The 13,779-nt window shown below is 37.2% G+C and overlaps 1 protein-coding gene and 1 long non-coding RNA gene across 3 annotated transcripts in view; one reads left to right on the forward strand and one right to left on the reverse strand.

Moving 5' to 3' along the window:
- Positions 1-13,779, forward strand: part of SCFD1 (sec1 family domain containing 1) — a 44,314-nt gene that overhangs the window by 638 nt on the left and 29,897 nt on the right. For both annotated transcript variants that reach the window (XM_085225146.1, XM_085225147.1), the window contains exons 2-10: positions 3,248-3,318; positions 4,161-4,249; positions 4,916-5,006; positions 5,715-5,837; positions 6,217-6,304; positions 8,751-8,840; positions 9,910-9,965; positions 10,936-11,021; positions 12,727-12,826. In XM_085225146.1, coding sequence (XP_085081272.1) covers positions 3,248-3,318; positions 4,161-4,249; positions 4,916-5,006; positions 5,715-5,837; positions 6,217-6,304; positions 8,751-8,840; positions 9,910-9,965; positions 10,936-11,021; positions 12,727-12,826 — 794 coding nt within the window. The remainder of the gene's footprint in view (positions 1-3,247; positions 3,319-4,160; positions 4,250-4,915; positions 5,007-5,714; positions 5,838-6,216; positions 6,305-8,750; positions 8,841-9,909; positions 9,966-10,935; positions 11,022-12,726; positions 12,827-13,779) is intronic.
- LOC146544308 (uncharacterized) lies at positions 4,822-7,326 on the reverse strand. The gene is made up of 2 exons (XR_014883619.1): positions 6,819-7,326; positions 4,822-5,402 (listed from the first exon to the last, which is right to left on the reverse strand). It is a non-coding gene; the product is annotated as an uncharacterized LOC146544308 (long non-coding RNA).

Below are 13,779 nucleotides of genomic sequence, written 5' to 3' on the forward strand. Positions count from 1 at the left end.
TGGAGTGCTTACTGACCTTTAGGAAATTATTAATTTATAATTACCAACTCAGGCTCCCTGTGGGAGGTATTCTGTGGGTAAAAGGATTGGTTACTCAGTCCCAGCTTATGCACTGCTGAGTTCATAATTGGTTCCTTCATCTCTGTCTTGCTGCTGCTCTGTGGTGCATGTGGATGGCTATCCAAGTGAACATACCCCTAAAACATAGAGTATTCCTGCGTACTTTGCTGAAATTTTTGTACGTAGTTTGAACTGTAGTCGTGTCATCTCCTCCTTGACCGCTGCTTAGAGGATTCTGGGTGCATTCATTTAACATAAGATATCTAAGATCACGTGCTTAAAAGTCTCATCCTTTTTGCTCAGTCCTTTTTGAACTTAATAATTTTCCAGCTTTTCTGTACCATAATTATATGTTCTGTGATCTCACTGTAGTGTCCATCTACCACTAATGGAACTGATTCATGTTCCTTTACAGTACTTTTTCTCATATTTACACCTTTCTGATAAAGCCCCTAGTCATCGAGCCTTTATTCCCTGCAACTTTATTATTTTATCTCTCACTTGACTGTTCTCACCCTCTTTCAACCAACGTTCATACTCATGTTGTCTCCTGTTCCCCAACAGTCACTTACTTGCAAGGAGGTAGATGGAAACAAGTAAGAGGTGTTCAGCAGGATGAAAACACTTTGATTGTGTAGTACTTACACTGTGCTGTGTGTGCCTGTGTCTGTTCTGCTGTGGCCCTGCTCTGTAACCAGTCAGAGTATATCACTGTACTCCACTGTAAAAACCCAATCCTTGCCCCACAGAGTATTCAGCATGAAGTGGAAGAGCAAGAACAGTAAAGATAAGCAGCCAGCACGTCTCTAGGTTTTGTGATGGTCACAGCATGTTGGTAGTCTGATTGTTGCCCTTTTGTAGGTTAAAGCAGAGTTTTAACTTAAATGGTAACCTCTACAAGGAAGTTGCTTCAAATCTAGTAGTTCCAAAGTACATAACCACATAGCTTTATACAGAATTGTTTGTACAGCTGAGCAAGAAATGGAAGATGCCATGGCAGCAAGGGAATAAAGATTTCAGGAACAGTCTGTAAGCAGCAATTTCTAAGATTGCACCATGGTTTTAAAAAAAAAAAAAAAAGTATTAAGCAACATAAAAGGTTTGATTCCAGGGAGACCCGTCAATCACTACCAGTCTCAGCAGGCAGCAAAATCCACATGAGCAGCATGCCCCTGTGCAACAGTACCCTTTTCTCCGGAGTGCAGCCAGATGAATGGGAACAGCCACATCTACTCGATCCCTGCAGGCTGAGGCGTGCCTCAGACTGTTCTGTCTGTGCTCATCAGTACAGGAGGGTTGGTCAGCAGAGGGCCACTGAGATAGGCAGGATTAAAACTTTCACTTCAGGCAGGGAGGTTGCCAAAGTGGGGTTCAGCCTGCCTGCAGTAAGGGCTTCAGGGGGAACGTGCGGAAAGGGTTCTGGGAGGAGGGTGCCAGGTTCCTTGTGGTGACAGTGGGCATCTGAAACAAGACATGTCTGAATTGGATATAGGGAAAACTGTTCTACCACAAGTCAGATGCTGTGCAGGTTGCTGAGGGAGGCTAAGGCATCTTCTTCCTTGGAGGGTTTTAAGGCCTGGCTAGGTATTGTTCCACCAAGCAACAAGACCTGGCTTTGCAGCTGATCCTTCTTGAGGAGGGTGGGCTTGAGAGCCCCTGGCTCAGCTACCCTATAGTGCTCTCACAAGCCATTTTCTGCCTGAGAATTAGAAGTTACTCATCATTACCTAGATAGGTTCAAGTAGTCGGCCCAGGTGAACCTCATGAGTTCAATCCAATTACAGTGTCTTGCACCTGGGGCTGGCAGCCCCTGCTATCAGTACAAACTGGAGAACAAAAGGATTGAGCATAGCCCTAACAAAAAGAACTTGAGGGTGTCCAGCAGTGTTCCCTTGCAGTTGAGTGGAGCTCAGCTGCATCAAAAGAAGCAGTGATCAGTAGATCAAGGGAGGTGATCCTGCTCCTCCACTCTGCACTGGTGAGACCTCACCTGGAGTACTGTGTCTTGATGTGGAGTCAGTACAGGAGATACATGGATCAGTTGGAGGGTGTCTAGAGGAGGGCCATGAAAGTGGTCTAAGGAGTGGAACGCCTCCTATGAGGACAGGCTGAGAGAGCTGGGGCTGTTCAGCCTGGAGAAGAGAAGGCTCGGAGGGTCCTGATAGCGGCTTTTCAGTATGTAAAGGGAGCTATAAAAAAGAATGGGACAGACTCTGTAGCAGGTTCTATTGTCACATGACAAGGGGAAAAAGGGTTTCAAAATAAAAAAGGGGAGATTTAAATTGGCTACAAGGAAGAAGTTTTTACTCTTGGGGTGGTGAGATGCTGGAATTGATTGCTTAGAGAGGCGGTGGATGCTAGAGATACTCAACGTCAGGCTGGAGGGGGATCTGAGCAACCTTATAGAGAGCCCTTCTTCATTGTAGGGGATTTGGACTAGATGACCTTTGAGGGTCCCTTCCAATTCAAATGATTCTATTAACTGCTTTTTTGTGTGAGTGAAGTGAAGTACGTAGCCCTGATGTCTGAAAGTTTTTTTCTCTTTGCAAAGGTCTGTGACAGTTGTGTTTATGGATTTTGAGAGAATAGCCACAAGCTTATGTTGATGCAATTAGCTTTTTACTTTTAGCCGAAGCACATGGTGTATTGTTTAATCAGGTGAATGAGGAAGGTCTTTCTTACGAGCCCTTGGAAAGTGGAGGTAAAAAAAATTGGCTTTGTTTTGTGCATTGAGTGTGAAGTTAAATGGATACATGTTCACAGAATTTTCCTGTTGCAGATTAGGGGTGCTTTTGTGCTCCCTTATGCAGCAATTTCTTACGAGAGCTCAAAATGTTGAAAAACAGTGTCAGTTTTAGTCAGTCAAAGAGGTATTTCTGTGTGGCATACTGTGTGTGTAGTGTTGTTCTGATCAGGTAGGAAGAAGCAGAAAGATAATAAAGCAAATTAACTCGTAGTATACAAAATGCACCCTTCAGGAAGAGTCTGAAATTAGTTTCAAGGCAAAATATAATAGAATATAGCCCATATATCAAAAGCTGCATGAAAAATGCACATGTGATTTGTTGCATTTATTTTTTAAATTTTTCTTCTCAAATTAAACATGATATAAAATCCTGCTAGCATGTTTAATGTCTGTTGTTAAAGTGCAAAGAGGATAAAGTATTGCTCTACTCCTGTTTTCCAGTGGCTTTGAAACGTATGCTGAATTTCAATGTTCCTCCTGTTAAAAACAGCACAGGAGAGCCAGTATGGAAGGTAAGGACTGCATGAGTGGGAATAGGAGAATGTTATGGTGTTAAAAAAAAGAGTTCAGATTATCAAATTTAAACTAATTCATGTATGTTGTCTGTGTCCTTAACTTATACAGAATATTTTTTCCTGTGTGATACAAATACGGAGTTAAACATTAGAGTTACTGAGAAAAAGACATTTGACATATTGGCTAGTTAAGTATGCTGTGTCTGATTCTTTAGGCAATATATTAATGAGCAACTAAAGAGGGTGTTTTTGAAATGTGCTTATACCTCATGTGTGGCGGGAAATTGCATGATACCTTATGTCACAAAAAAAAGAAGTATGCAGAAAAGGGAGAACTGTTGGGGGCCTTAAGTCCTGTAGGTAGCCTTAAGTTTAGGACAAGCTGAGTTCAAGCTGCTCTCGTTAACTTAAAAAAAGTAAATAACTTGTCACTTGTGAAAAATTAATGCTACTTGAAAGCAAATATTCTGTTTTCTCTTTTCATTAATGTCTTTTTTGCTCTGTGCTTCTCCCACTGTTTCCCCCCACGTGTAGTCAGAGAAATGCTGTATTTACAGTAACCAAGTTCTGACTTGTAAATACAGCAGATTCTTGTTTGACTTCCATTTTTTTTTTTTTCAGAAGGAAATGATGATTCTTTTCACTTTATCATAGAGTTTCTTAGTGGGTTTTTTCTCTTTTTTTTTTTTTTTTTCCACAAATGGAAACCTACAACAAAGTAATAAATTGGTACATGTTTATCACTCTTAAGGTTTGGGCAGTAGTTCCTTAAGCCTAAATTCCTGCATCCACAGTTTATCGCTTAAAAAAAAAATAAAATAAATGTATATCTATTTCAGGTTCTCATTTATGACAGATTTGGCCAAGATATCATCTCACCTTTGCTGTCAGTGAAAGAGCTGAGAGATATGGGGATCACTTTGCATCTGTAAGTACTTTAAAAGAGATTTTTTTCTTTAAATAGCTTTATCTAATATTTCCCTGAAATCGCGAACAAACAAAGAAAGGAACTTATTCAGTGAGTAACTACTAAAATAAGAATTATTCAGTGTTCAATAGGATTTCCTATTGTATAAAGGAGGCCTTTTCTCAGAAAAGTAATGAGAAATCTAGTAAAGATTTTTGAAAATGCCTGGGCAAATCCCTATATCCTTTTATATATTTTAAAATTATTTTGGCACAAACTGTTTACATGAGGCAGTGCATGATCTTTGCTTGTCTTTTTATATGCAGACTTTTGTCTTCTGTCTGTGATAAGGAGCTTTAAGAGTTATTTTAAAAGGTTTCTCACGTACGAAGTTCACGGATGCAGTATTTTATCACAGAATCATCTGTTTTTTAAAATTTCTGAAGCCTTTTCTTAAGCTTCAAATAAACTTCAGAGAACTCTGTTGACACATTCAGCTATCAAAAATTATACAGATGCAATTTTGCTATTTTTTCATGTTTTGTTTGTGCTAAAATGTGATTAAACATAAGAACACGTTCTGGAAAATAAGATTTGTATCTGCATAAATAATTTAATTAGCATTTATAATTTTATATAAATCAAAAGAGGGATACAGCGGAGATGGTGTTTTTATTTTCTTTTCAGGCTTTTGCACTCAGATCGGGATCCTATTCCAGATGTTCCTGCTGTTTACTTTGTAATGCCAACAGAAGAAAATATCGACAGAATGTGCCAGGTAACTTGCATATTTAATATTTAAGATGAGTGGACGCAGCAGGAGTAGTGTGTTTGAGATAATCCTGCGTTGATGTCAGCATGACTTCTGTATGTGTAGTTCTTGTGCATGTCTGTTTTGCTTGCATTTTATCTATCAGCATACCACTGCGTGTGAAATATTATCCAAAATTTTTACATGTAAAGCTGTTTCCCAGAAAGTAGAAGTGTAAATATGTCTTCTGTCTGGGGAGTGGAAAGACGAGAGTCAGCAAGCATAGGCTGAAATACAGGCAGTCGGTTTGACCAGGGGCTGCATGGAGTCATCTTCCTTGGAGACATTCGAAACTTGACAGTGATGAGCCACCTCCTGTTTGACTCTGCCTTGAGAGAGGGGCTGGACTCAACTGTTTCGTTTCTGTGAGAGAAACGGATGGAAGGTGGACAAAGTTGTTGTCGCTGGAAATATGTGGAATAGTAGCTGCTGTCTGGTATCTTAAATGTTATTTCCTCATTTTATTTTTTTTTTTTAGTTCTGTGTTAGATTCTATCAAGCTATGTAGTGAAAACACTTCATGCAGGTCTGTATGTTTAGATGGCCAAGCACTCCAGAAAAATTGACTATGGATAATTGGAACATCACATAGTAAAAGGTTGTGTATTTTTTAATAATTAAAGTATATGTTAGTACTTACTCAGGCAAAAAGATTGTGGTTTGGCTTTCTTTTAGGATCTTCGAAACCAGCTTTATGAATCTTATTATTTAAACTTTATTTCCGCTATTTCAAGAAGTAAACTGGAAGATATTGCCAATGCTGCCATAGGTGCTAATGCTGTAGCTCAAGTGGCTAAGGTAAGAAAATGCTCCAGTCTGTATTGTACAGGGAAGCATTGTTACAAGTATTGCAGTTTTATGTAACTGCTTCTGTGCCACAGACAGCTTTCCTGACTGAAATGTGAGCAAAATAAAAGTTTAGTTACGTTTGATGATGGGCATGGAAAAGTATCTGCAGCCATCTCATAAATCCAGCTTAGTGTTATATTTCATGTTAGTCCAAAGCCCAAGCGCTGCATGACTGTTGTACTGAAAGAGTGGAAATACAGTGGTTGCAGAATGCTTCTGATCTCACTAAATCAGTGTGTGCATCCAGTCCAAAAATAAGTAGCAACAAATCACTGGTGTTTCTGTACTTCACTCGGGATTGTTCTGACCATTCTTCCTTTATTTTTAGGTGTTTGATCAATATCTTAATTTTATTACTTTAGAAGATGATATGTTTGTGTTGTGTAACCAAAACAGAGAGCTTGTTTCATATCGTGGTAAGTAAAATTTCTTTGTATAAAAGATAAAATGTTTTAAAGTTGAAGTTTACTTTTGAAGTTACAGTTAACACCTAACAATGATTTTTATTTTATTTTGATCTATTCAGACTTCAGGATAATCTGTCAGACGTATAGTTTAATATGATGAAGTAAGCAGTTCATAGATATTACTTTAGGCATCTGTACTGCAAAGCTATTGTAATATTGAAAGTAATTGTTTTCTTAAATGACAAATTCAGGAAACTAAAACTGCACCCCAGATGAGGTTTTTTTTGTATGTGTGACAGTACGGGAAAAAGTGTTTTCATTTACACTTGTAGGTAGGCAGAGTAGGTGGCTGCTTTGTTTAGACACCACTGTTCAGTCGTAGTCCTATATGCAGTTCTTAATTAAATATTTTAGGTTTTTTGTGAATGGTCAGCTAGAAAGTTACTGTAGGTAATGCAAAGCAAGAAAGATAACTTCAACTAATAGAGTTTTATGTATCATCTAAACAGTGACCAGTCAGTACCTGCTTTTCTTGGTCAAGACGTGAAAACTTGCATCCAAGCATGTGGGAGTATGCTGGGAATGTGTTTAGGATCAGGGACTGGAGTAGCACAGGGAAGAATCTGGAAAAAACATTATTGAAAATAAAAGGTGATGGCTTCTGCGACCATGTAGGCCCATTTACTTTTGTCCGCTTCTTTGTCAAGTCTCTGAGTTGAAAGTGAAGTCAGTCTCATGGGAATGTTCTTGCTGTCTTATCATGTGGCTTCTGTTGGACCTGTTTCCTACTCTGAAAATGGTGAGGATGCCCTGTGTCACTTACTTCTATAGGTGTTACTGCAGCAGCCTACGTAGACAACACATGCTAGTTGTTGTCATCGTCATCCATACAATTTTCCTACCTTCTTTCACTTTTGTGCTCCTCTGAGCCATTCAGTGTGCTAAACTAGCAGAGAGTAACTGTCACTACCTGCATTGCTATCTGCTCGCTAGTATAGGGTGGGTTGTCTTGCTGCCCTTGTTGTGGTTTCCTTCTTCTCTCTCTTATATCAAAACCAGTAACTTTGGAGTTACAGAGTATTCCATTCTTTCAGTTGACTCATTCAGTAAAAGATAGCGACTCATTTATGTTATCTGCAAATCCAGTGCAAGGGAAGCAGAAGATGCATGCGAGTCAGAGGCAACACAGCACTTATTTTAGCAGCAGCTCCTCATTATGTTACTGTAGTCACAACATCTACACAAGTGCCACACAATTATTCCTTTATTTGGCTGCACAGAGTACTTACTAGTGACTGGGTAGAGAGATGAGAAGTCTCTGTATGCTTAACATTTAGCAGTGTGGTTCTTTTGTCCAGTATCCAAGGTCCTTCTTGAGATCTGGATCCATTGTACTGAGTTTGGCTTCACTGGGAACTTATTTCAGTGTCAGGAAATTAGGTTTTTTTTTGTTTGAAAAATGGTCTTTTTATTACTTTAAAACTGATTGTTAGTAGTTTTAGCAATAATTGTTTTGCATTGTGTTTGTGTGTATATATAAAGATTCTTGACCGTGCCTCATGAGATTTCTACTAGCTAACAGAATTTGAATTGAAATGACTGAAAACGTTTATACCTGTCAGTTTGTGTGATTTTTTTTTTTTTTTTTTTTTTCCTCTCTCTTGGGTTGCTGAAATTTGCCATTCAATATACAGTTTCACACTATGGAAATAGTCCACTTCTATACTGATTTAAACAAACACTGATGGAACAGAAATCTAATCTCCCATACAGAAGTAATTAGTTTTCCAGTAGAGCACTAAGCTGATCATCTCTTTGTGAGCTCAGTCTGACCGGGGGAGGCAAAAGTAATGCATGGGCAGTGAAGAAGTAAACTCTTTGTAGAGGGTAGCCCTAACAGAAAACTGCTACTTTGTAAATAGTTGTGTAATCTGCGAAGTCAGTGTAAATCTGGTGGTGATGAAAGAGAGAGCATGGTAACATAGTTCAGTTACATAAAAGGTTTTCATAGCCAGAGTTCTGTTTTTCTGTGACTGTAGAGGAAAGAGTAAATGGTTAATGCTGCTATGAAGTGTATGTACCTGACATCCTGTTTGATGCTATTTGAATGCTTGTTAATTTGAAAAAAGATTTCTAAGTAGATGGCCATTCTTTTTTCATAATGTAATTCTCTAAGAGGGATTTTTAATAATACAGAGATGATCTGAAAGGAGGCAATGGGGAGAGGCTGTGGTATTGGGCTTTCCACGGTGATTAATAACCAGTTTATCTCAGACTTTTTTTTTAAAAAAAAAAGGGGGTAATACAAGTATATTTTATGATTTGATCTCTTCAGCAGTAAAAACTGAAGTTGGCACTTGACAGCCGTTAGGTAAGAGGATCACTGTCTTGGTGTTGATGTGGCATGAACTTCTTTCTTTCACCCTGTATTTAACTCTTTTCCACACTGTTTCAGCCATTAACAGACCAGATATAACAGACACTGAAATGGAAACGATAATGGACACTATTGTTGATAGCCTCTTCTGTTTTTTTGTTACACTTGGTAAGTTTTCAAATTCTAGCATATTTTCCATTCCTTTTAGAAGAGACCTATGCTCAGTGAGATACAGAAATTTTGTAATTTTTGTACAGCTAAATTAAGGCAGAAGTAGGTGTATGACAGATACCTTAATGGTTTGCTGAGTGGATTATTGATCTTCGTAGAATTATTCCTGTACGTCACTGCCGAAGAAAATAAAGGCTATGCCATGTGAGACGTGATATATTTAATCTTCAGTATCAATGGGTAAGGAATACTGAAGGTTTTGGATTCGTTCTTTTTAGAAAATACTAATTTGTTCTGAAGGTCAGCAGTGCTAGGAGTTTGGATTTTTAAGCTCGAAGAAAGGAGAAAAACGTCATGCAACCTTTGCAAGGGTTTAATTGAAATACTTCTTGGAATAGGAAGATAAATATAATTTATTCACATTACCGTGCATTATGTTGTTGCTTAACCCATACCCATATAGTGATGCCATCTACTGTAAGTTCTCACTGTGATCAGTGGATCTGAAATGGTATTCCTGTAGGAGAGTGTGGAATCTCTCTGGGGCAGTCTTGTGGGATTTAAATTGTCATATTTATACAAAAGAATTATTTCATTTTTATAGGTTAGATACAGAGCTAATGAACTTTTAAAGCTGAAATCCCATGGAAAATGTGCTTTTGAAAATGACATTTCCTGTATCAAGATGTGACTGTTACGATACTTTGTGTTTCTTGCAATATTTCTTGTTATTGTTTTTAAGTAAATTCTGACCTTATGAAACTAAGTTTTAATGCTTCCCTACTAGAGTTTGTTTAACCAATACATGATATGCTAGCTCTCTTTCTAGAATGTGCTGTCTTTTTCATAAATTCATGCATGAGAGTTAGTTTTGTTAAACTTCAGGTAATGTATTGCTATGGAGTATTATTCAGATTTAAAGACTGTGAGAAAAAAATTTAACAGAAGGATTGTCCGCTTGAGAATTTTATTTTCAAACTATTACTAAAAATTGTTTTCTGCAAAGTACACTGACTTATAGTCTTAAAATTGTAATACAAGTGGAAGTCGATCTATCTTTTATTAGGAGCTATTCCTATAATCAGATGCTCAAGAGGAACTGCAGCTGAAATGGTGGCAGTGGTAAGAAATGATTTTTCTAAAAGAGTATTGCTGTTGTAAATTTTTTCTTAACAGCTTGTTTGCTTTTTTCATTTCCACATAGAGATCTAGTGGCATTGTCTCCTATTCTTAGTGAGGAAAATAAAACTGGAAGAACATACATCAGCCTTCCGTTATGATTTTAGTTCCATGGAACTTATAGGTAGAAATCGTAATGTTATGAAATCTGCTGATGAGAAACTTAAATCTGAAGGATCATTCGTACTTTGGAGTTCTTGTAGGTTTTCTGGCAGGCATTAAAATTAGAACCATGAACCTATAAATAAATTCTATAAAAAGTTGCCATCTGGCCCGAGTTTTCCTATGTCTGTATAGGAATTTCTCTGTCTTATTGAGGCACCTCATAAGTGGGAGACATTTTTATTATATTAAAGTAATCTCGATTGTCAAATAGGAATGAAATTACCAAATTAAATTAGAACTAATAGTTGCTACAGCAGTGTCTTCACTAGGGGTCACTGTGCTTCATTCTGTATTCCTCGTAGCTTTCTTCGTCACTGAAGCCTTAACATCGGTTAAACTCAAGCGTTCAGTCTGCATGTGTTCATATCAGAGATATTCTTCATTTTATGAAACACTTTACTACAGCAATATTTGACAACCCAATTTGCTGCTTCTGTTCTGATTCCCTGTGGGTGTAGATATTTTTTATTCACATATTTAGAGAGAGGATGCTAATTATCTAAGAGGAAGTTTGCTGGATATAAAGTAAATATCTTCTGTAGACTCTTGGGTTTGGGTATAAAAACTGGAGGGAGGAAAAACAGGGAAGAGATTTCTTGGGCAGATCTAATGTGAAGTTGACCATAAATGTCTTAGCTATAAGAAGTATTGAAGTGCAAAACAAGCATGATCTTTAAATGTTGAGGAAATAAATAGGTTAAGAAATCATTGGTTCATTAAATACTGTTTTGTATTTTTCTCCATGCAGAAATTAGATAAAAAGCTCAGAGAGAATCTAAGAGATGCCAGAAACAGTCTTTTTACAGGTGACACACTTGGAGCTGGCCAGTTCAGGTAAGGCGTTAGTAATAACTGTATGTTTTTATTGTTTATATTTCAGTTGTCTGTAAGATCTCACTAGGGTAAGTCACCACTATATGGTGAAAACCACAAGGATTAGGTTCAAATTGTGTACTAAAGTAGTTGTACTCCAAAGTAAGATTGCCCATCTCTTAGTATAATTGGGTTGAAACTTACATGACTGAGACAGTGAGGCAGAAATTATTTAAAGAAGCAGACAGTTTTTTGTTTGCCTTTTCATCATAGTTACATTGCAGTGCTGTTATATGCAGCTGCATTTCTGAACATTTGTTAATCAACCTGTAGGCCTTTGAAAAGAAAGAAATACCCACTTTCTCACTTCTGAGCAGTTACCAGTTGTCATTATGTCAGCTGATCTCTGTATCTACCAGAGGAGAACTGCATAAGCAAGTTGGATGATTAGACAGTTAAGAGCTGTCATGCATTTGAATCCTTTGAGGGGAAAGGAGGGTTGAGAAAAGACATTGCAGGTGCTTGCATGTGTCTGAAATTTGTTTTTAGTAGCCTCTCCAACATCCCTTTGCCTCCAGCTAGTTGAATACTTCACTGACTGCCTTACAAAAGTGCCTTATGGTAGTTTGCACTGTACTAAAAAGGTGAGGAGACCCATTAAGAAAACTGTAGCTGAAGGCAGAGGTTATGATCTCCTAACTGGAAACAAAAATACCCAGATTGTTTTTTTATTATGTAGATATTACAGATTTTTATCTCATTCTGCGCAGAGCTTTGATTAAAAACAAAACAAAAAAAACGCATGAAGATTGTGGGACAAAATGAAATGGGATAGAAAGCCATTAGGAGAGAGAGCATAGCTGTGAAATTAGTTCCTTTATTTTTATGGGAATTGTAACCAGTGAACTTCCTTCAGGATGGTAGCATGCTTTCCTATTAGGATAGCATTATTTCCCTCAGAGAAATCAAGCTGCAACATAAAGCAATTATGGGAACCTCTATCAGCTAAATAGTGGCTGATCTTGAGTTTGCTTTCCCAAATGACACAGGCTCTTGAGATTACGTATCTGCATGTAAATACTTATCCAGAGCATGGAATTGTCTGTCCAAATAATGTAGCTGTCACATTTACTGTAAGTTTTATGTTTGCTAGGGACATGCTTACATTAGTTGTCTTTCTGTCTCCACTGTTAATTTTTATATGGCTGTAACCCAAGATATTTTGCTGTTTTTTTTTTTTTTCCTCATAAAATTGTGTTAATGATGCAGTTACAGCAGTGCATTCCAGAAAGTAATATTTTTTTCCTTACAGACTTCATATACAAGCAAAGAGTTAAAATGAAATAAGAGAGTTGAGAGGCAGATTTTATGTTTTAGAGGTACATAATAAGATTAAGGTCAAATGTGACCCACTCAGGTTCTTACAGTATTAAACGCTTGTTTGAAACTCAGATGTGTATCCACATGAGGAAGTATGTATTAGTTAATAGTTAAAAGCCTGGTTATTTTATGGTGTTCTGATGTCTGCTTAGTATTTTTTCACTGGGTGCAAAATACTGGCAGTGATCAGCCCCAGAAGCTTTGGGGAAGGCTGGTGGAATTCTTCAGTAGGAAGTTAGGCTTTTAACTTAGAATGCAATGTAGAAGGTGGCTGGTATCGCTCAGGATGTTACTGGGATGTTCTGAACATATTTAAAGAAGTACTAATGAAGTGTCATCTTTTCAGCTTCCAAAGGCCCCTATTAGTCCTTGTTGACAGAAACATAGATTTAGCAACTCCTCTACACCATACTTGGACATACCAAGCTTTAGTGCATGATGTTCTGGTAAGAATAAATCTGATTTTGTTACCAAAAATACTTTTTCACTCAGCTTGTTATTAAACTTAATACCATATTCTCTCTTAACTCAAAATTTGCTTTACTTCTTTTATCTGAAAAGTAGGTGGAAGGTTGGAGCATTGTTTGAGAAGGTTTCTTTAGCAGTAACTTCTAAAGTTGTCAAAAATTTGAAATCTTGATATTATTATAAGGTACATAACTCAGCAGACCTAGATTATTCCTCAGTAGTTCATAATCACTTTTTAACTGCAAATTCTGTGCATTCAGTTCATTTTTGAAAAATATTTGTGATGAGTTTTAAAACTGATTTTAGTATTAGCTTGAATTTCCAAAAACATGTCTGTTTTACTCTACAAGATGTTGTGGGCACTCAGTATAGACGTGTCAAGTGGTACATGGCCCTACTGTGAGAAGCCTAAAATTGATTTATTTTTTTAAAAACAAAGGTCACCTTTAAGCCCTTTTCTCTAGTTTATTTTATAAAACTAGTAGTGATGAGGTACTTGAATGAAAGCAAATACTGTTTACTTGGGATTTGTGCATTTCATACATACTTACTTTCTTAATAATACAAAAAATGAATAAGAATAATTACTTTCTGGAGGCTTTTCTGGATTGGATTGTATTTTGGATTGGATAGTCATGCAAATCATTTTGGTATATAGCTTAGAGGAATAATTTATTTTTATTATTGAGGCTGTTAGAGGAAGGTGTAAAATATACACATGCACCTATGTACATATAGTAACTTGTTTGTACGTGCCTTTAAATTCTATTTTATATACTTTATGCTTTGTGAGCAGTCCCTTCCTGTTAACCTAAAGGATGGGATTTTTTTCAAGTGAACATTTTTTTGCCATTCTGTAGGACAAGCTGATGCCAAAAAAGGTGGTTTGTGCTGTTTTTCTCCAATAACTGTTGAACACTGAAGACTTTTT

Source organism: Meleagris gallopavo, chromosome 5 (genome assembly GCF_905368555.1).
Source record: "Meleagris gallopavo chromosome 5, MGAL_WU_HG_1.1, whole genome shotgun sequence".
Classification (NCBI taxonomy): Eukaryota; Metazoa; Chordata; class Aves; order Galliformes; family Phasianidae; genus Meleagris; species Meleagris gallopavo.